Source organism: Seriola aureovittata, chromosome 12, assembly GCF_021018895.1.
Source record: "Seriola aureovittata isolate HTS-2021-v1 ecotype China chromosome 12, ASM2101889v1, whole genome shotgun sequence".
Taxonomy (NCBI): domain Eukaryota; kingdom Metazoa; phylum Chordata; class Actinopteri; order Carangiformes; family Carangidae; genus Seriola; species Seriola aureovittata.
In genome coordinates this window covers 7883525-7906464 of record NC_079375.1, presented here as the reverse complement: position 1 = coordinate 7906464, position 22940 = coordinate 7883525, and the positions used below count along the sequence as shown (strand labels likewise).

Here is a 22940-nt window from a genome sequence, read left to right as displayed (position 1 = left end):
TAATATTGAAAATAATAGGTAGTTGCAGGATATTTGTAATACTTAACACGAACTAAAACTTTTCTGTAAATAAAACACAAAATTTTAACATCAAAGCATAAAATATGTGATTTTTATATATATTTACTTGAAATGAATTACAGCGCCATGAGCACAATTGAACACTTTAGTTCAATAAGTTTTCTATTCCTCTCTCCCACACTTGACTATTATTAACTCAGTTTACCCTCTCAGAGGAACAAGAGACATGTTGTCAATCAGTTACGCCAACATTATTAACACATTCCCTCTTCAAAGGCACGCATTATGTCTCCCTAGACTCTCTAACAGAGATGTCTGATTTTAAGAAGTTATAAAATGCAAGTGTACTACAAAGTATAAACATTTTGTTTATACTTTTTTACATTATAATCATTTATGTGACTTTGAGGATGTACATTAGAGTTGCAAACAAGCACACTGTGTTTACATTACTACTGCTGAGCAGGTCAAACTATAGGCTCAGTTTCAGATTTGTCTTGAATCTAGTCATAAACAAACATGTTTGACTGCCATGTCTTAATGCTAAAGCCAGTGCAGAAAAGCCTCAAGATACTCTTCCTCAAATGAGCACTAGAGGCTGGCTGCATAAAAGAAAAATCCCCAAATTTTCCTCACAAAAAAAAAAGTTTTGTGATGCTAATGATGTGAGTTTGCACCTTTATAAGAATAAAACTTAAAGGAAAAGAAAGTGAGAGGTTAATTGTTTATGGAGAGGAATCCTGATGTTTCATACAGTGTGTTTTCTCAGTTTGAACTATTTATACCCCACTTTGCTCTCTCGGACACCGCTGACAACTGTGGCTGTTGTTAAATCCATCTTCGTGACAAGAGGTGTAGCCCTCTCCTCTGTAAGCAGCTGAGGAGGTAATCCACTGCAGCGTACTGAATAGGACCCTCTGGAAAAGCTCCATTCTGCAACTAATATGTGCTGTTTGCAACTTTTCTAAAGGCCATGTCAACCATATACTGTACCAGTCAAAAGTTTGGACATCCAAGTGAATCGGAAAGTGTGTCCAATCTTATGACTGGTACTGTATGTGCCAAAATAACACTAATTTAATTTAAGACAAATTTGTTAAGTGTTTCCTATTTTGAGATTAAAGCTAAAAGGTAGTGGGCGAGTAGTACAATGTTTACAAGGGAGGAGTTACATTTTAAATTTAGGCTGTTTTGGGTGAAGTGAATAAAGCAAGGCATTATTTTTCACATAATGTGGTTTGCAGTGACTGGAGTGAATGCTTATCCTACACTGTGCAACCAAATTGTATCATTTTTCACTGAGTTTTGGTTTTTGAGGTGTTAGCCTACTTGACACCTCAAAAACGATGGAAATGCATCAACCTTTTGTTAGTGAGACTGTGTTCTCACTCATCTTTCTGGTCTCTATTAACGACACATTAAGAATAAAATTAGAGAGGCCTTATTTGAATCCTTTAAGAATGTTCTGGTGTCTTTGGTGCACATTTTGAAACATATATTTTATCTTTCCAGTTGGAAAAGTAACAAAAAACTAAAGAGAAAAATAGAATAATTACTACTTTATTACATGGATTAATATACAAAAGTTAATCTGGTCTACAGAGGATACAGGGAAGCATGACTAAGGCATACAGTATAAGGATTGCTGCAGGTAACTGGTAGTTTCAAAGTTGACTGTTATGCGTACAGTTAGTCTGTACAGATTTAGAGTAGTAATTCATGCATTATTCTGGCAGTACGCACTTTTTAGCCATGTCATACATTTGTTGAGAAAAACATAAAAAAGGCACTTGTGTGCCAGCACATAGTACTTGTTGGAAATGGCAACATGTAACCTCTAATAAAATTTCTTTTTTCAATGTCTCTTGAATGGAAGTAGTGTCAGTCCAGACTCCATTGAAAGATCTGTATTTTTGATTTGCTGTGCTGTAGATTTGACTCACTTAGTAATCCCTAATCCACTTTCAGGTAATCACTGCCATACATTTTGTCAGAAGATTGCAGTCATATGGTTGACATTTGTTTGTACTAAAAGATCATTGATGGATTACGTATGTGGCACATTTACCCAAGAAAACCTTAGGGTTAAAAACAAAATCGGGTCACATCACATTCTGGGAGGAATGTCCTGTGTGTTTGATTTTTGAATGGAGATTGGTGAGACTTTCCATACAGAGAACAGTACCTATTGGCAAAATTAGACTATAATTGCATCATACACTAAGCTTCATTAGAAGTGGTTAAAACTGTACATTTTATAACTGACAAAGTACAAATGTAAACATGTTTTTTTTACACAATACAAACGTGGAACTAGAATAATGTTAATGTCTATCGAATTTAACTTAATTGTCCATTTCAATCTTTAATCATACTGTTATGGAGTACTGCAACATATTAAAAGGTCACTCATGACTAATACTGTGGTCAAAGTGCTGTTACAAATGTCTAAAGTGGTCAAATCCAAAGGTACTCCTGCCAAAGAATCTGCAGCAAACACAATTCAGAATCTCATTTTACACAGTTGGGCTGAGGACCGTCTTCCTTCTTACCATTTTGTCCCCCTTTTTCAAAGCCAAAAAGTCAGGGGTAGATTCCAAAAGTTCTTTTAGAGTTTGGTCAGTATATACAACACAATGTTTTTTTGAAACTTAAACAGCTGTAGACATGTTCAGAGTAAAATACATGCAGGTCTTTTCTCTTCTTAATATTATAAATGTAACCCTTTTTCAGGTAAAAAATACTTCTCATGTTTGGGAGTCGTATACAGTCATTCCCTGTAGTGAAATCTCAGACAATACATTTCAGCATGTAGAAAACATCTTTAACAAATCACTATGTAAACAATTCTAGTATTGGTCACAGTGTTTCAACAGGGAGTGTCAAACTGTAATTACAATTTAGGGCTCTAAGCTGTTCATTCTGCAGCATTACAGTTAAACCCTTATGCAGCAAATGTGTGTGAGAACACATGACAAAGTGGAATGTAAAGCCGCAGCATCTGAGCTATACAACTGAATGCTTGTCTAAGGTTCAATCTGAACAACATCTTATTCAAATATTCTAAAGAAATTCTATGGTGACACACACACATGAACACAAAAGCTCCACCAGAAGGAAAAGTCTACTCTTGATAATAATGAATATAAAAAAGAAAAAACTTTCATTTAAGGCGAAACATTGAAGAGCCACAGTGCAATGAAAATCTACAGAGCAGTCGACTCTTACAATGAAAATGTAGTTGCATCTACAACCAGTTTTAATGAGCACATCAGCCAGATGACTTGTTATTCATTTGTGCTTAAATTTAAAGTTACCATAGATAGTGGGTTAAAACTTCCTTTTGAAATGAGCTTTTCCATCTCAATACACAGACAGAAATCTTAATGTAATTCAGGCATCACCTGAGGGGAACAAACGGATGGCTTTCTGCTTCCTAACCTCATCAAACTTGAAACTGCTTCAATTAAATGAAATGACGTCCACTGACCCATATAATACTGTTGGCAGGTTTTCTGTTTCATGTTGCAGGTGACCACATGTGCAAGCTGGCATCTGTCTGTCCACTGTCTTGTCTTTCCCTGGAGTAAGACACTGTGTGCATTGTGGACTATGAGCTGTGCTGGTGGGGTCCCTGGTGCTGAAGGAAGTAATCTCATCTGCCACTGTTGGTACTAGCAGCATCTCCTGGTGGACAAAGCTGGCTGCCGGGTGAGTTTAAAGGACTCGTTGCTGTCCACCTCAGGATTTTCCAGGGGAGGAATCTGTTTACCTTAAACACACACACAGCAAAGGGTCATTTACAAAGCAGTCATGCCATGTTTAACATTAATATTCCCACTTATTTGGCAGTGCATTGTCAATCCAACCATTACTATCATCCATAAAATAAAGCTCAGCGCAGCCCATTAAGACTACCAGTTGACTTCCAAGCTATTTCCAAGTTGCTGCTGCTCTGCTGCTGCTAAAATCCTGATTTTATAACCACAACATCGTCTGATACACTAAAACTTGTCCGCTCCACATTATGGCACAAGTTAACATCTCCACCCTCCACAGAAAAATGTGTTTTACTTATTGTTACATCACTTGCATGTTTGAACTGTGCAGAATAATGTATTTGAAATCATCAAAATACCATATCAGACACAAATTATTATTCCTACCAAGGTCATTTTGAATGTCTTAAAACATGTTAGAGGGAGAGAGGTTTTTAATAGAAACCTCTGCATTACAAATTGTAAGTGTGGGATTTAAAAGAAACGGGCATTAAGGAGGCACAGAAGAAGGACACGGCTGATTTGCATTAAGGGAAATGTGGGATCCAGCATTTTTAGGTTTGACCCATACTAGAGGCAAAAGTCAGGACATGTTTCTGCTTGTTTTTTTTATGTTTCTAAAGGGTCCCCCAACTTCAAGGAAGCCAATTTATTTAGTTATTTGAAAACGCTTCTCTAGCCATTCTGAGAGTGTACAGGCTTCCTTTTTTCGACAACATTTCCTCAATAGCACAAATCTTTTTCTTCCTCTCATACAGTACAATGACACACATTATATAGGCACAACATAAAGGCATGAAACCTACTGATTTTCTGAAAGAGCTCCTCAACATTGACAGCATTCCTGGCACTAGTCTCGATGAAAATAGCTGCAATTGATTCAGCAAACTCCTTAGCTTCCTTCATAGGAACTTCCCTGTAAAAGAGAAGGACACTAAAGTTAGTGTGGAGTCCACAGTTAAATGTCCTGTGGAAAATCTAAATTTTCATCAATCACTTTTATACAGTCCATCTCTAATTAGTTTACTCTGGACGACTGCTGGAAAAGAGGATACATGGAGGAGGAGGAGGACGAGTTGAGGTATTTCTGAAAGGAGGAAATTGCGCCAGAGTAGTGCTGTTCTTGCCACCGCATGACAATTCATTAAGATTCTTGACACAAACTACATTTCTATAAAGTCAGAAAAGGTATGTCCAAACAGGGGCCTGTGTAGAAATGCACTGCTGTGCTTTTGATTAAACTCACTGAGAATGCACACTGAGTAACTTTACTGAGAATTTAGTGGCCAGGACAAACAATAATCTGAGATTGTAAAGAAAAAAAAAGAAAAAAAACACCCCTCATCAAAAGGATACTGGAAGGTGAGCTGGGTGACTTAATCCATGCGTTTGAATTGTAAATGTAGATATAGTATGCTGTAGTCCAAAGTCTCCAACAGAACTATACTATAAAATTACATATTTGTATGTTGTTTTTTTTAACGACTCCTCTTTTGTTTGTTCATTTGTCTTTGTTTTGTCCTATACTAATTTTCCCTTGAATGTGTGTGTTTTATCAATATTGAGGAAAAAAACAAATTGAACTTAATATTTTCTTATTAATGAAACTCTTAAGTGTGTACAGAACAGATTCCAGCTAATGACTGTTACAGTACACTGATCTGTGCTACCAGCTGCGTTGCATTCTTCTTATACTCTTATTAATGATGTAACTTGACAGGAGCTACACAACAGGTATAACAAGAAGGTGACTTTATTGTTTTGTTCACAACAATGAGCCTCATTCACTAAACCTGGAAGAGTCTGCTGCGTGGGTTGTCTTAATTAAAGTATGTGATGCATAATGTGTGTAGTTTTTTTTTTTTTTAAAGCTATGACAGCCTAAGAAAAGAAAATGAGCCCACCTGATGTCCCCTAAATCATTCTTGTTTCCTGCTATGGCTACAACAATGTCCTCTGGACCATGTTCCTTCAGCTCCTTCACCCACTTCTTCAGTGTCTGGAAAGAGTCCTGAACAACAAGAACACATCATGGTCAATTCTGGGATAGGTACTTTATGAGAATGTGCCCCACATTTTCTTCAAGTGGTGTCACATATTCATTTCATTAGATGGGAGTTTTTTTCAGACAAGTTTCCATTAACAGACCAGGAAAGAATGACATTTGTAGTCATGGAAGCAAGGCATCCTAGACCGATGGAAAAGTAACTGAATTTTACATCAAGCTCTTAGTGTGAAACCAGCTTCTTCAGTTACACACTTTTTTTAATACACCAGGAAGTTACTGGACGCATCAGCAGATCCCCTGGTAAAGTTAGGGGTGAAGGGCATCGCTCAAGAACACTTCAACAACAGTTAGTTATTCATTTCGCCTTCTGGGATTCTGCCAACAGCTGTGAAGCTTTAAACCACTAAATATGTCACCACACACGCTCACCACCCAACCCAAGTATAATTGAGATGATGAGAGATGATGAGTCTTACCAGTTTAGTTATGTCATAAACAATGACAGCAGCCGCCGATCCTCGGTAGTACATGGGAGCTAATGAGTGAAACTAAAAAAAAACAACAACACATTTAAAGCACAACTCAGTTTATCACATCACATCTAATTTCTGGAGCAAAGTCCGACAGCACTATCACCACAGGGTAAATTGCTTCAAAAACGCTCCATGACCTTTATAACTAAACCAATCTTACATGTGAAACCGACTCACAAAACTATAAAATGTTGTGTTAACCCATTAAAGTCTAACACAGTGTACTGTACTGTGAGTATCCTGTGCCCATACATTCTTAAGTGATGAGTGGCTGATGGAGAAAAGCTACTTCCTCACACTTTTAACTCACTCTGAAGGCTGCTCCAGTGTTCAGAAGAAACATCTCATCCTGCCCCATGGACACTACACGTTACATTAATGTAAAAACTTTATTATCTGTGCATTAATGAACCCTCCACATCTAACATATTTATTTTTTATAAATTTCAGTTTTATATTTGTGATTCTTGACTTTGGATTCTGCACTTGTATTTGCTCTTACTTTGTAATATTTTGAGTATTATGAACCTAGGCAAATTCCCTGTATATGAAAACCTAGTTGGCAATAAACTTGGTTTATTGGCATTTCTTTCCTCTTAAAACCTTTTTAATGTTTCAAAACTAGAGCCAAGCTGATAAACCAGCCGACATATCAGTGAGTATGTCAGCTGATATTTGCAATAAAGAACTGTCGAACTAAGTTCGAGATCATGTAGAAATGGTGCCTCCATTACACAGTTTGCCCACCAGAGAGCACCACTAGTGGTCAAAAACTTAACACAGTGTCTTTATTCTGCATTCTGCCAGAGATCCTAAAAACATCATCTTCGTTAATCAACTGCGGTGACATCATTCCGTCAAATAACCCCCACAGATAAAGAGAACAATGAACCCTGGTTACAGAGGTTTCAAGGTATCAATTTCACACACAAGCAGGAAATACGTGCACTAGTTTTTTCCATGCTGTAAGCAAGTCTGGCAAGCTTCAAGCGTACACACACACACACACTGACCACCACCCCTCCTCCATCAAATGAATCACTATGAAGACACCACAGTCTCATGACCTTTGAACCCATGTGAATCCTCCTGTTTCACGCCTAATAATAACTCCCTGTCATGAGGACCCCTGACAGTGAAGCGATTGTGTCACTGCTAGCCTCCTGATGCCAAATGCAATGGAAAATTAACTTTGTTTTAAAAAAGGTGATTCAAAGAGTCGTGTGTGTAAACTTAAAGCTTAGTGGTAAGTAAATGAATTTATGTTGTGGATATACTCACCCTTTCCTGTCCGGCTGTATCCCAGATCAGAAATTTGTGTAATTCATTTCCGCATGGCACCGTCTTGGTCAGGAATGATGCTCTGTGGATGATAAAGTGCATTTCACTTTGTGCTTGTGAGCATGTTCTTTCAGAAACACAGGAAACAAGTCTGTGCAAGTCAGCAGGAGACCTGCACAACTGAGAACAAAGACGTTCGACCCCGCAGCCATGCACATGGATACAAATACACCAACCATCAAACTAGACTGAGGGTGGTGCATTTATATTCATCCCCAGTTTTTGAATCATGTCAAAGCAAAATAACAAAATTACTGTAAAAATCTATCTGAGCTTGTCTCAGCCTAATGTTTCTCTCTGAGGAATCTGATTCCATATATGTGTTAGATAAAGTGTTCAAGCTTGGCATTTGTTTTCAGTGCAGTATACTAATTTGTTTGCTACATGTGTACTTTTTGCATAACACTGCTCCCTACAGGCCAGGTACTGGAGTCTATTTTGTGTTTACCCATAAAGTTTATGTAGACAAATACAGGAATGCACTGCCTGTAAAGGTCACTGTTATAATTAGAGAGACAAGAATAATCTAAATTACTTAGCTTTAAAACTCTGCTGATAGAGACACGAACAATTCCATTAAGAAATATGCATTTGTTTTGGGGTAAATGAACCAAAGAAACCTAGACATATTCTATTTTGTCTCCTGTCTCCTTAGGTAATTTGTTTTTTCTGACATTAGTTGACATCAATCTCTCCATAAAGCCAACTACTTAGCTTATAAATGGTTATTGGTGTGGTATTTAAGTCTGACAGGTTTTTCTGATGACTATAATCAGTCCTAGTAGGTACCAACTGTATCACTGACTTAACTAATATTATACATGATTTGACTTGACTTCAAAGTTCACTGGCAGATTCTGATATAAAGCCTGAACTTATATCAAGGATGTAGGTTTGCATAGTTGCAGTTTTGTTTTTCTTTTAACAAGTAATTTCCTTGTTAATGGATTCCTTGTTTCCTTGTAATGTATACAGATCTTATATAAATATTCAGCTGACAGCAATAAACAGTCTTCTTTGTTTGGGAGGGGTGACGGGGTTGTTTTGTCCCTACCAATGTTGTTACCAAGCCTACGCCCTTGATTGATATCAAATCTTATTGTTTCATTTTGGTACAGGAGCAAATATACCTTCACATGACTGATCTGTTTCTCTGCTGTTATGGTCTTTAATGGGTTGTACTGCGATGCTCTTACCCTATTGTGGGACTAATGTTGTGGTCAAAGTGATCCTGAACGAACCGGCAAACAATACTGGATTTTCCAACTCCAGTGTCCTGAAAACAGAGGGTTACACATCATTCACAGCACTCTAAACACGAACGTAAACAGAGTCAGTGCTCACTATTGAACACTACTGATTATGCAACTGTCTGGTCATATGCCTACCTCATCAGATAGGTTCCTGTTAGTCCATGAATCAAGCAACTAGCTCTGTATTCATAATCAATATCACTTATTTGTTCAAGACAACATTCTGTATCTGTCACTGACGAAACGAGTTAATTAACTTTATAAATTTTTTTTTTTTAAAGTTAAGAGCTAGGGCCTTTTGTCTTTGATTTAGTTTTGTCATAGGATAACCCACATAACACACATACACGTGACACATGACAATCACGGACTTAAGCATCTTTATTGTCTGCGGTTGTCAGTGAAGTGCAGTGAAATGCAATACCAGTTCCTGTTAGGATTTCTCTCACATACTGCAGAATTTTGTCTCCATTTCAACCAGTTTCCAATTATTCCATTCTACTTATTTAGCCATACATTATAAATATTTTGGATCAGATTGTTAATTCCCTGAGTCAAGTATTCCTGGAGAATTAAAGATCTCACACAAACAGAATTAACTTTAACAAACATTTTAAATGTAGCCTATATGTTCCTGTAGAATAACATACCATTGAATAAACTGTGTAAGTCACTGGATAAATGTGTCTTATTGCTCACACTCAGTGAAGAACTATCTTAAGTAAGTTACACATATAAACAAGAGGCCCTGGCCTTATATTGTAACTTATTCTACTTTGGCTTAATTTCATGTATGCTGATTCTGACTGTATATAGTGAATGTACAGCAGAAGAGTAACAAAAGATTGTTAAGGACAGTATTTGGCTATTAAGATGTGTGGATGAGCATGTCAGTGGCCTTCGGCGGCATGCACAGGCCTGGTAAACGTTATGTAGCTCTTCGATGTTCCCAGTTCCCCTTTACTCCATTGATAAACTGGCAGTTTGCAACCCAAACGCCTCTGACCATCTCTGTCACCGTCTATACAGAGGGACTGTGTTTTGCTAACGCAGCAGGAAACTAACGGCTGACTTGTAGCGGTTGATCTAACGATGACGTAATGGATGATAAAATGTCAGAACCGTTGAAAAACATTAGGCAAAAACACACAAGAGCGCAGATTTAGTCGCTTTAAACATGGAAATCAGACGCAGACGATAGGAAAACAAACCTAAAATGACTGCTGCGCCCACCGGTCGGTGAGCTATTGAGTATTTCAGTCAACTAGCTACCAACATTAGTTACATTTCCAAGTTTTCCGACAAAGAACGACACGATAAGTAAAGACAGCCTAACAAATAAGTGAAACTGACAGTGTCAGTTGGAGACGCTTACTTCTATTAATATGTTGTTCACGTCAAAATGTTTTCGGTTAGTAGGTTACACTCGCTGGAGGCTAAAGGAATTTTCCCCAAAATGGATCAACAAAAACATCTGTAACTTACCCCTAAAAGGCAAACTTTGAGCTCCCTTATAGCCATGGTGAGTTGTTAAAGTTTTTATATCATTATTTGTCAATGATTCAGTCAGTGTCTTTGTCTCGTCATGCTTGAAACTCTGACTTTTTTTCCTCTTTTTGGATAGAAGAGAAACCCAGCCCCTCAAACGGACAGACTGACCATCTTTTTTCAACGACTTTCAAGCAATTTTAGTGGGGGGAAAACAAAATCCGGTGATGACTTTCAAAATAAAACTTGCATTGCCCTCTACACTGGACATTGTAGTGAATTTATAACAGCGATGGAAAGAACATTTACTTAAGTACTGTAATTACGTACAATTTTGAGTAACTTTTATGTTACTTGAGTATTTCTATTGCTACTGTATAGCTACTTATACAGTTCATTTCAGAGGGAAATATACTTTTTACTGCACTACTCTTATTTGACAGCTATGGTTAGTGCTTACATTCCAAATTTATATAATATAATAATAATAATAATAATGTCACGTAGAATCAAATATCAGTCACAGGATGAGAATGAGTACTTTAACTTTGATATTTTCAGTATATTTTACTGATAACACTTTTGTAATTTTACTTTTACATGAAATGGATTTGAATCATTACTTTAAATGAATTTACTTGCCCCATAATACACATTTTTATTTTTGATAGTCATTTTTTTCTTGGAGAAACAAAATACAACTAACATGCACCCAGTTATAAAATTATTCAAATCCTTTACTTAAATTACAGTTTAAGCATTACATTAATGCAATGTAACATAAAAGAGACTCCATAACTCATAAAAGTCTTGCATTCAAAATTGTACTCAAGTAAGAATAGTATGTATAGTACGTATTTTCAGCAAAATCACATTGTGTTGTTATTATGCATGTAAAAACAAATGATACCAAGTAACTGATAACTAAATGTGTGAAATAAATTGTTTTCTGTAAAAAGTGCAATATTTCCTCCTGAAATGTAGTGGAGTATAAGTAGCATAATGGTAATACTGAAATATTTAAATATGTTCTTAATTGTATTTCACCACTGCAGACACCATGGCAAAAAAGGTCACATGTGAACACTTTTATTTCATAATTCAGTCAAAAAAATGTAAAGTATGCTTTAATTTTGAAACAACATTTGCCCATATCCGGTCTTCTTATGGCTGTTTTTGTCCTACTTGATGCGTCTACTTTCCAAATCGGAAACCAGTTAAAGCAATGAGAGAAAAAAGTCGGGTGGTTCCACTAATCTCTGAAATACTCAAGCTTTGATTCTGAGTCTAAACTCACCGGTTAAACAATTCACTTTATTAAAATGGATGCAAAAGTTTTTTTATAGCCTCAATATGATGTGAGACTGAAAAGTATTCAAAGAATGTGTAATGGAAAACGGGCAGCACTAAATATAGACTACACATTCAGTCAAACATACTTGAGGAAAAAGGTAAACTTGGGCTTTGTGTAAAAGACAGAGACAAGATATTCAGAGAAATTATTTGGATTGACACTTTATTCTTCACAGCATTATTCTGTCTGCAACAATAAGCTACAAAAGCTTGGAACAATATGAAAATAACCCTATGAGCAGCTTCTGAGCCCAATCTAGCATTTATATGTTTCAGTCACAGGATTAATAAACACGAATGAATCATGAGTCCAGATGAGATTGCTTCGATTTACCCATGACCAAAGCAGACGCAGTCACACTAGCATAGTTCATAAAGGTCATTAATAGAAAAAAAAACATATGACAAAACATATGAGCTGAAAATACAGTATGTTTGCAATTTTACAATAATATACAGACACGGTAAGTAAGTCAGGCCATGCTACTGACAGTACTTAGCAATGCTCATGGATCAGTTGTGAAATGAAATGATTGACTAATGTTGCCCTCACTAACTGCCAGCTGATTCCATGAATCACAACTCCGCACATTGTGAGTTAAAAAACATGATCAAATATACAACAAAACTAAATAAGCCTCCTGCGTGTCTCTGCACACATTCTGGAGACAAAAGTCATCCCTACAGATTTGTTATGCCATCATAACACAGGAGAAGTGTAACTTCCCATGTTTCCTTGTTTGTGCGAGAGGCAGAGATAACAGAAAATATGACTGCACGACACAGGAAACTGCCTCCAGTTGTTTGTCAACATTTTGCAGTGATGAATATACTTTTTCTGCATATTTGTTTGCGGTTCATGTTTTCATCCACTGGTCAGCTGCAACGTACAACACCACTGCTGTTCAAAGAAAAGAAAGCATCTACAATATATTTATACATATATTCATATATTACTAAAAAGCTGTAATTTAAAATCAATGTATTTCTTGAATAGGCATTTGTATTCTTCAGAATACTACTTAAATATATAATATATAGATAGACCAATCATAAATTCTTCATTTTTCAAAGAGGTTTTTGTAATAGTGGTTCTTTGGGGAAACGTGTCCAGTCTGGCATTGTTGGGTATGGCACAGTGGTCTCTATCCTAACATGACAAATTTGCATCTAGGTAAATGACAAAAAGAGTTACAGGGACTGAGAATATATCTAGTGATTATTTCTCAAGTCTTTACCTGTGAAAAATAAACCCTCTGTAATCTCTCATTTCCATCCCCTTTCATGCTTTAAGAATCCTATCATGCCTTGTTCCCCCCTCTTCATCCTTCATACAGGCTTGGCACTGTGGATTTGAAAATATGGTCCCCCCTCCTCTCTCTCACTAGTAGCCAGTTGTCCGCTACAGCAGCTGCTCTATTCCTAGTTCGTTTGTGTTTGTGTTATATATATGGAAAAATGGGAAACAATGTAATTGATTTGTGATGACAGAGTCGGGACGCCAAAGACACTAGACATATAAGAGATTTTTACATGACTGCCACTTGGTGGACACAATCACTAATGAACTCACAGATCCAGCAATGTGAAATCTCCAGTGGATAACAAGTGACACTACAGAACAACTGACCAGCGGCAGAGACGTACGGCAGCACAGAGCCACCAAATGCACTGCTGACCTCTCACATGTTGGTATCTCTCCTGTCTTTGCTCGGCGAGGGCTTTGAAGGATCCTTAGCTGCCTTTCCATTGGCCGAAGCAGGCGTGTCGGTGCTGGCGGCCACCGTGGTGATGACAGAGCGTTTGGTTTGCTCATCGCTACGAGCCTCTGGGCTTGGTTGAGCAGGTGGTGCCTGCTCGGCTGGCGGCTGGACAATCAGTTCCTGCTGCAGTTTGTGGCTCTGCAGGAGGCGAAGCTGTACACGGAGCTCCAAGATGGCTTCCTGCTCCTCATGGATGGCCTGGTTCAGGTGGGTGTTTTTGTTCTACAGGGCAACAAAATACAGACAGTGCTCAAGAAACCTACGAGTTCATATAGTAATACTCAGAGAGAATGTACAGGGATGAAGTAAGGGGCATAGTGGGTCTAGGGCCCCAGCGTACGGAGGGCCCTCAAAAAGTCTGCAATTTTTTACTATTTCTATTTTGTCTTTTTCCTCTACATAAAACTGAAGTATTGGAAGAATTTTACTATTTTGGCTAAGTTATTTTTTACAAGGAGTTATTAAGTTTTGTTACTGTTACACATCCAACGTTAGTATTAACAGCGGTTTACTTATCAGTCTCAAGGAAACGTTACAATCTAGAATCAAACTTTATTCATCTACTCATAAAGAGCTGTCGGTGGTGATAAGCAGCCCATTTGTTTTGTTTCTATTTCTATCAATTCTTTTCTTCTACTGAAGATAGCATGCTAACCAGCTAGCCCCTGCCCAGTCGGACTGTCACTCACTATCACTTTCTGATACAGAGTCACTGTAGCGTCGAGTCTGCTCTGAAGAAATAGCACTGCTCAGAAAACGTATTATAACCTCTAGTGTTGCAGACGCAACAATGGCTGAAGGTCTTGGCAAGACTGGTAATATAACAGCTGTTAAAGCTGATGTTGGCTATGTAGCAACAGCTAAACTTACAAATAGCTTCCCTCTTAACATTACTCCCTCCATTAAGAATTGTATCTTTAGATTTCTAGGAGTTTTATCATGCTACTCCCTATATTACAACAAGGTTAGCACTACTCGGAAACTAATTAACCTTAATTTTGCCAATATGTTACAATGAAACTGTAACAGAAATAATGATGTATAATGTATTAAAACCTCACAGTGAAGTTTCATCCAGTAAATTCAGTGTGTTGAGAAAAGAGGCTGAGATATGCTGAGACTTTATTAAATGCATTATAACCACTACAGATGCATGTGGTTACTTGTTATTTAAAAAAATGGGAGATTTTACATATGAAGGGAACCAGATTTTGTGCTACGCCACTAAGATATATAAGATATATCAGTGGTTTTATTCTATATTGTTTAGGTCCACCTTTAAAAAAGCCTCCAGAGAAAGAAAACCATGCCTAAAATTAAAAACTCAGTGTCACTGTTTATCAACCAATTCAATCAGTGTATTCTTCAAGTGTGATGTAGTTTCTAGATTTTACTCAGAGTTCAACTGAAAGATAATACTTAATGGCCAGTAATTTCTGAATGTTTTTCTCACCTCCAGTTCCTCGTTTTGCTTCTGCAGATCCTCCAAAATCATCTGCAGCTCTTCCTCATCTTCACTCTCACTTTCGCTGTCTGATGAATATTCTTCTGTTTCACTGCGACCCTGCTGTCGACTGAGGAAAGCATTGCTGGATTACGGACTTACAAGGTATGTCATGCCTGTTGTGCATCACATTACAACATGTTTCATACTCAAAATGATCTCAGTCTTCTCTTACCTCTGTATATCTGCAATCTCTGCTCGCAGTCTCTCGATTTCTTCTTTCTCAGTAGCTATTTGTCGACGAAGCACCTGCTCGAGAGAGATGAGCTCCTCCTGCTCTGTCAGGATCTCGTTTTCCTGAATATGGAAAAGATGTGGGAAAAATCACAAAATTATTCCATCCGTTATTCCATCTATTGTTATAGTGAAAGTGAAACTAAACTAAAGTAGGACAAACAATTTCAGGCTTTTGTGCCAGGTTTACTGATAATCATTTGGTCTGAGCACATTTTTTTTAAGTATGTAATGTGTTTATCTGAATGACTCACCTGTGTTAAGAGAAGGTTGATAACTTCCTCCTCATTCTCTGTCATTTCCTCTTTTGAAACATCTTCCTTTGACAGGCTTGCTATCTCCTGGGCGATTTTACTCTCACACTCCTGGAGGCCAGCAGAGGAAACATAAAGAGAGACAACATAATGGTCAGGCAGTTCTGGTTTGGTGTTAGGTGTTAATTCAAGTCTAATGTAATTTTTGCGGCCATGGTTAGTGGTGGTGTTGTACTAGACTATGTCTAAGTTCTCTATAACAAAATATCTGGTGCTCAGTTTCCAGCAAATAATTCCCATAATTATGGCAGGAGTGATCCTAAACAAGAGCAACTAACCATTGCTTTTATTTGCCTTATTGGCAGAACAGGCACCTGAAGTTAACATTAATAATGAAACCAAACAGGCAGCTGCTTGCTATATTATGATTAATTCCATCTTTAGCAGAAATTCAAAAAGAAATACATAAACATCCATACAGATACAACAGTACACAGACACAACTCACCTGGCGTTTGGCCTCCCTCAGTTTGCGTTTAAGAGCCGTCAGGATTCGCTGAACTTCCCAGAGTCGCTCCTCTTTGGACAAGTCCTTCACCCCTGCCTGCAGGTCCCTGTGCAGGCAGTTCAATAGGAACTCCTATAAGACACCCACACACACACGCGCACACATTTATGTTACAGGTTGAAACTTAGGTGACAAATATAATCAAAATAATTTGAATGAATGCAACAGTCACACGTTTGAACACCTTTATCATAAAACAAGTATCATATTTTATTTCCCCCAACAAAGATGTGAAGTTAAGAGCGTCTGCTGCAGGGTAAGTGAAATGTTTGTTTATATTGCAGCGTGATGCATGTGCTGGAACATAAACTAAACATCATGAACTTCTGGAAGACATGGTATCAAAATATCAAGTCCTGGTACACTGAGACACTGAGGCAAAGATAAAGATTTGTACTGCTGACAAGACAATGTACTATAAACACAAGAAGCTTACTTTGCTAAATTCCTGCTGCATTACTATGTTTCTACCCTGCAACACTTTAATCCCTGCTTAAAGTGATGACAATCTATCATCTGATTACTTCAAAAAAGATATGGAAATATTTTACTGTCCTTAGAAACAGCAATATACCCTCTATAATGAAGAGTTAAAATTACCTTTTTCTCTGAGGATGTACAGCAAATGTACAAATGCACCAGAAAACAGGTGTTTTGGTCCAGTGTCTTGCTAAAGTACTCTCAAGTACAAATGGATAAAGGCTGCAACTAATGATTATATTCATTATCCATTAATCTGTAGTACATTTTTAAGATTAATTGATTAACCATTTTAGTCTACAGATGTCTGAAAAAAGTGTAAAGAACGTTCATTGGTACTAAATGGCTTCAAATAGCTTGTTTTAGTCCAACAAACAGTTTAAAAAACAAAGATAATTTAATTTACAATGATATAAAACTGAAAAAAGAAGGATTCCTCACATTTAAGAATAAATATTTAGCAATTCCAACTGATGAATGACTTAAACACTTGCCAAAATTTTGCTATTCAAAGGAAGGAATTCATACCCTTCTTATATCTGTCTGTTCAATATGGGCTGGAGCTGGTTCTATCCAAAGTCCAGAGATAAAAAAATAAAAGAATATATGCCTACCAGCAGCTCATAGATCAACACATTATATCTGGTTTGTTAAACAAAACAAACACAGAGTAAAATTGACAAGTTGTGGTTTCACAGAGAGTTACATGCTGGGCTATTTTTCTCTATGGTTCTGCTTCACATTAAAACACACAAACATTGCTTATTCTATTTCTCTTGGCAAGAAATAGAATAAGCAAATCTTTTCCCCAAAATGTCAAACTATTCCTTTAATTTTCCATGAATCAATTCTGTCAATCAATGAATGGACTAAAACTGACAGTTAGGCTGCATTAGGACCGAGCCCACCTGTCGTCGGATTTCCTCCTTGATGCTCTCCTGGGTCTCAGGCAGCGCCGGCATTGTTGCCATGTTGGACCAGCGTAGCGGTCGCACCACAGGCTTTAGCACCACGTCTCCAAACAGCTCCCTCACGTGTGTGAAGAACATGTAGAGAACACGGTTCCCAATCTAAACATAAAGGGAAACAAATCAGTGAACACAAAGCACACAGCCAGAGAGTACGGCATAAACTGCATCTAGCCTCGCAGTGCACGTGAGCTTGTCTTTGACTTATGTGTGTCAAACTGCAGTGTGAATTGTCTCTGCACCAGTTTCTCCAGAATTCCTGCATATTTACTTGGTCTGATTAAACTGACTCTGGACCCCACTCATTAATTGGAAGAATTGTTTATTTAACAGTGCTGTGGCTCCTGCTGCTGTTGGTTGTTGGTTCACAATAAGTGGAGCAGCCACACAGATTGTACCCTGTGGGAATAAATTAGCTTCACTAAACTGGGCCAGGGTTTCTAAGATGAACTGACTGTTTGATCCAATAAAAACTCGCTTGGTTTGTTGCTAAGGGGAGGTTTCTTATCTTTTAGGTACAGTTGAGCCTGAGCCAAAATTTCCATTTCTCTTTTTGATGTTTAGTTTGACTGTTGCTGTTAAATTACTGCTCTCTGTGCAACATTTCATCATATCATCTTTGTTATTTTTTTCCCCAATAATCTAAGTTTTCTGCTTTATCTGTCCTCCTTCTCCGACCTGTATGGTTGGGTTGAGGACGATGGAGATATTCTGAATATTCATCTTGGTGTCGGCCTCCCTGGCGATGACGTGGTCCATGTGTGTGATGAGCCAGGAGAGAAGAAGTCGGCTGTCCGGCGGCACCTCGGTCAACAGCCTCTGGAACTCTGTCACCTTCTCAGCCTCCACCTGCCGACCGCAGGCGTCCTCGAAGCGCTGCGCCAGATCTCGACCCAACGGGTTCTCAGGCAGCTCGCGGAGGTACTGCTTCAGTAGACTGGCAACCGTGTGAGGGTCGTACTCCTCCAGGCAGGGGCACTCCTCACGGTCGTACGCCGCTTTCAGTTCATCAACCTTGGACTTCATACCTTGATCAATCACACACACAGATTAGATTAATCGACAAACTAGTTTTTCACTTTTTGCATATAACAAAACTTTTTTCACAAGAAAAAAAAATTAAATATATAAATAAATAAATAAAAATCAACAACATCCCAAAGTTTCTATACCTGACACTCGGTAGATACCCTCACACTTCATGCCGTAATTTTCAATGTAGTCCACACATTCTCTGAAGATGGCTGGCAGCTGAATGCCATCATAGAGAGCTGTCCTCTTGACAGCTTCAGCCAGAGGAGCTCCAAAGATCGGCCTGAAGGTGGGGATCTCCACTGGAACTGGCTCTGCCTCTGTGGTTGGTTTCTTCTTCTTCTTCTTCTCTTTCCACTGTTTCACCACATCTGCGGCCGTCAGGTCCTTAGATTTCTTATCCTTGGCCTTGTCCTCCTTGGGGCCCTTCTCCTTCACCTTGAAGTCCTTTTCTTTTTTCTTGGAGAAGCTCGGCTTCTTGAACACATGGATTCCTTTGGAACGCTTCATCTTGGACGGGCTCTCGGCCTCATCTGCTGAACTGTCCTCCTGGAAGGCAGCGTAGCCTTCCGCTGTCAAAGTAAAGAAAGAGTAAGAAGAGTCAGAAATAGGGTAAGATCTGAGAGAAGAAACAACCCTGTTTTCTTATCCTCCTCTTCTGACAGAACTATGATAGCAGTGAAATAGTAACAGGAAGAGAGATGTGTGAGAGAGAGAGAAGATAGCAGAGGAGGGGGAGAATGGGGACTTAGAAAAGAGGTCAACCACCGATTTAGCATAGCTCCCACTGCACCTTACGCCTCTCCTCTCCAGAACCAGCTCGATTTAAATATTTTTCCTCAGAGCACACAGCTACAGGATAGTGTCAAAGACAGTTAACAGCCTCTACACAGTTTTTTACTCCTCCAAATTATCTCTACTCTGGGTTTCCCCCAGAACGGGCACAGTGTATCACACCACTGCCTGAGACACACCTTCACAGAGCTCTCTGGGTGTGCCCTGAAACTGCACATCTCTTCCTCTCTCCCACCGTACTCTGGTGTGGGAGCTAAATACAGACATGGAAAAATCCTGATACAAAGTAGACACAGGGGCTGACAACTACAACTACTAAGTGAAAAACATTTTCAGTAAAGGACGATTTCTCACTGCTACAGGCAACAACAGCCAACAGGATGGAAACATGCGAAGCCCTTCCTTTACTCAACAGCTACAAGTGAGGAGGCATTCAGCAACACTACAATGGCATTCAGTTCTCAGCTGCTCTATTGTCAAGTGTCACTGTCTGTCGTGAATAAAACAAGCATGTAGCTTTACCTGAAATCAGGCTAAAAACTCAAAGATTTCTATTAAGTTTGGAGCATATCCCTCTGGCCAACAGTTTTACTAGAAGTCACCTTAACGTATTCTCAATTCAATTCTGTTTTTTTTCCAGAGCTTTCTGGTCCAGAGGTTGACAAAATGTGACCATGTGCTAAATTTTTTTATGTCATTTTTGGCCATTTCCAGGTTCAATAATCAAGTTACAGGATCATTTCTTACTCCTTTTCTCCTTCTTCTTGAATTTGTTCTTCTTCTTGCTGTGCTCTTTGTCATCATCTGAGACGTAGGCGTCAGGTGCCTCGTGATGATGGCCATCATGAGGTGGTGATGGTTCACCGGTGCGGTACAACCCGGGGAACTTTGTGGGGCTGATCTCCTCAGAGCTGGGGGTGCGCGCCACGCCCCCTGGGTGCTCAGCCCTGCGCTGCTCAGCAGGGCTGCTGCTGGGGGGCAGGAAGCACTCGGTCATGGCTGCTCTGGCCTTATCACTCCTCTGGCTCGGGGCACATCACCTCTCCATCCCACCTGCAGTGAACAGAATAATAAGATACTCACACAATACAAAGCAGAGCTCTCAGGTAATCTCAAGGGAGTGCAGATTCTGCTTAGATCAGAGCCGGTCTACATCTTTTCAGTTGATATCCAGGTATTATTTATCTGACAGTAGTCTGCTGACTTTTATTAATATAGACCACATTTGAACTAAAGATGATATAGTGAACTGAACTTGGAACACCAGCTTTCCAGTCCTTTTTAATCATATAAACTTTTAACTAATCTATTTAAAGATGTTTGGAATTGTTTTGGTCCAGTCAGCATATGTACTACAATCGTATATGACTCAACTATGTTTTGTGTAGAGAGGACTCGCACACAAAAGGGAACGCAATCTCAATGGGTTTATCAGATTAAATAAAAGTTTGCCAGTGCTCTATACAGCAAATCAAAGTTGTAATAATATAAAATATGACTTAATAGAAGTTATAATTGTTGACAAATACACTACATTAATAAATACTTCAAAATTTTCAAATTCAAAAAGTGTTAAAAGCCATTATTACATGTTTATTATGCACTGCTAATATATATCAAATACAGGGGCTTACAGTTAAGTGTCACTGAAAAGACAGCTTTGTACACAAAGTTCAAAAACCATGTCAGACAAGTGGACAAAGTGAAAATACAGGTTTGTGCTAAGATACGACTAACATACATTATTTCTGCATTTCTAGAACTGCAGCGGTAAAGTCCTCCCACCAGATGGGGCTCTGCCATATGAACAAGCCCGTCTTCCATGTCCTACTTCTGACATCCACAGGCAGTAAAAATGAAACCACAGTCAAACTCACCAACCATAGAAGCTGTGATTTATCAGAAACAGCCATGATGAGTGTCGATAAGCAGATATTTTTTCATCTGATGAGCTCGATGTTCACACAATCATTTGATAATCAGGAATATGAAATATTGTATGCAAATTAAAATTTAGTCCTATTTAAGATAAAACTTCTTGATCATGTCCTTGACCAGGTTAGATGGTTAACCACACCTGTCATCATATGGTCACATAAAAATAAAAATATATAAAAAATATCAGATTTTTTAGTTTTTAGTCTCACATATGAAAGAAATTGTGAACGTTTGCACGATGTTTTCCTATTAACATTTTTAAATGAATGTATGTTGGGATCCAAGAATATACTGTATATCATATATAAATATAATATTACATTAAATTATATATTTTATAGCACACATTTAATGTATTATTGCCCCTATTACTGCTCCTACTCATTGGGATAACTGCACTTTTAATTGAGTTTTCATTGTGTCCTACTGCATCAGTTTGAGATGTTTAGTACATAGGGAGGGTTAAAGGATTAATCACACCTGTCATTGAAGAGCCTATGTGCCAACTGATAACACTGTATAATGGTGATCTATGGCAATGGCGTCCAAACGTTGTCTTTCTGATTACATTTTGTGGTTTGCAGTCTGCAAGGTGCAGGTGATATTTATTGATGCTGCTCTTTTTTTCTTTTCTTTTTTTATTGTTAAATTGAGCAGAAAAACGAACTCCCAAGCTGTCACGTTATAGGCTACATGTTTTTATCACTGCAAGTGCGTAATGGGGTTAAAAAGGATAAGCTTTAACTTCCTCTGCTGTTTACTGTAAAATGTTTTTCAAACTGACAGCTAGCTGGAGATCTCCTTTTACATATTGATACTAGAAACAACTCTTAAATTGAAGTGGACAGTTTTCCTAAGAAATTACATTGTGTGCCAAGAAGATAGATGTGATAACTGATGCAACACAACAGTAACACATTAACTAACACTGTCTTTACTGAACTCTAAATATAAAACTAATAATAAAGTCTCTTTGTCTGTCTGATATCTTAATCTTCCTTCGCTGTGGGCAGATTATCCTCACGATTTTACTTGCTCTGTCCTGTTTCCAAAGGAAAACTAACCAAATACAAACACTCATATATCATCAACTAACTATTGAAGTACTCAGATTAATTTGTGTATCAATAAATTTAAGCATATTTAGACTATAATCTGTCATAAAGTAGAAGCTGTCCTCTGAATGGAAGGGCCCATATGCTAACGTTACTTCAGCTAGTTTAGCAGCTAGCTGATTAGCCAGCCTGTCCGTCACGTTTTAAACCGCTGTGTCGTCCAAACGAAACCAACATTAGAAACATAGTTAGCTACAGCTGCTAAACTCTATTTTGCAACCGCTGTACTATCGCTGAACAAGCAAAACACAAAAGACAAGAAACTTTACCCCGCACTATCCCGTTCGGTCAATTTCAGAGTGGAGCTTCCGGCTGTCCGTATACTAAATAAACCCATCTGCGCTTGCGCTGCAGCAAAAGTGCGCGATGGGTAATGTAGTTCGACATAGAATTGCCTCAGTTGCACGGAGCTCTCGCCACAAATGTACACTGTATATAGGTTTCTTGGCCAAGACTGATCTGGAATTAATGAGGGATGTTTAGGCTGTGGTATCGTTTTGATCTTAACCACGA

General features: G+C 38.3%; 2 protein-coding genes and 1 long non-coding RNA gene across 5 annotated transcripts; 1 reads left to right on the top strand and 2 right to left on the bottom strand.

Annotated features, from left to right (window-relative positions):
- Positions 1 to 1565: 1565 nt before the first annotated feature.
- rab31 (RAB31, member RAS oncogene family) lies at positions 1566 to 10599 on the bottom strand. Its single transcript, XM_056392284.1, has 7 exons — positions 10421 to 10599; positions 8879 to 8958; positions 7623 to 7704; positions 6285 to 6356; positions 5705 to 5811; positions 4607 to 4716; positions 1566 to 3793 (listed from the first exon to the last, which is right to left on the bottom strand). Exons 1-7 carry the CDS (start codon positions 10454 to 10456, stop codon positions 3696 to 3698), a joined length of 585 nt encoding a protein of 194 aa, XP_056248259.1. The 5' UTR covers positions 10457 to 10599; the 3' UTR covers positions 1566 to 3695.
- Positions 9980 to 10680, top strand: LOC130179362 (uncharacterized). Of its 3 annotated transcripts, none has more exons than XR_008829281.1 (3): positions 9980 to 10174; positions 10355 to 10457; positions 10560 to 10680. It is a non-coding gene; the product is annotated as an uncharacterized LOC130179362 (long non-coding RNA). The 3 variants fall into 3 exon arrangements; XR_008829280.1 differs by having other exon boundaries at positions 10352 to 10457; XR_008829282.1 differs by having other exon boundaries at positions 9980 to 10255; positions 10352 to 10457.
- A 1242-nt stretch (positions 10681 to 11922) lies between these two features.
- Positions 11923 to 22779, bottom strand: ralbp1 (ralA binding protein 1). Its single transcript, XM_056391320.1, has 10 exons — positions 22697 to 22779; positions 20122 to 20427; positions 18720 to 19151; positions 18226 to 18575; positions 17488 to 17649; positions 16040 to 16171; positions 15532 to 15642; positions 15219 to 15340; positions 14993 to 15113; positions 11923 to 13761 (listed from the first exon to the last, which is right to left on the bottom strand). Exons 2-10 carry the CDS (start codon positions 20369 to 20371, stop codon positions 13459 to 13461), a joined length of 1983 nt encoding a protein of 660 aa, XP_056247295.1. The 5' UTR covers positions 20372 to 20427; positions 22697 to 22779; the 3' UTR covers positions 11923 to 13458.
- Positions 22780 to 22940: the final 161 nt, after the last annotated feature.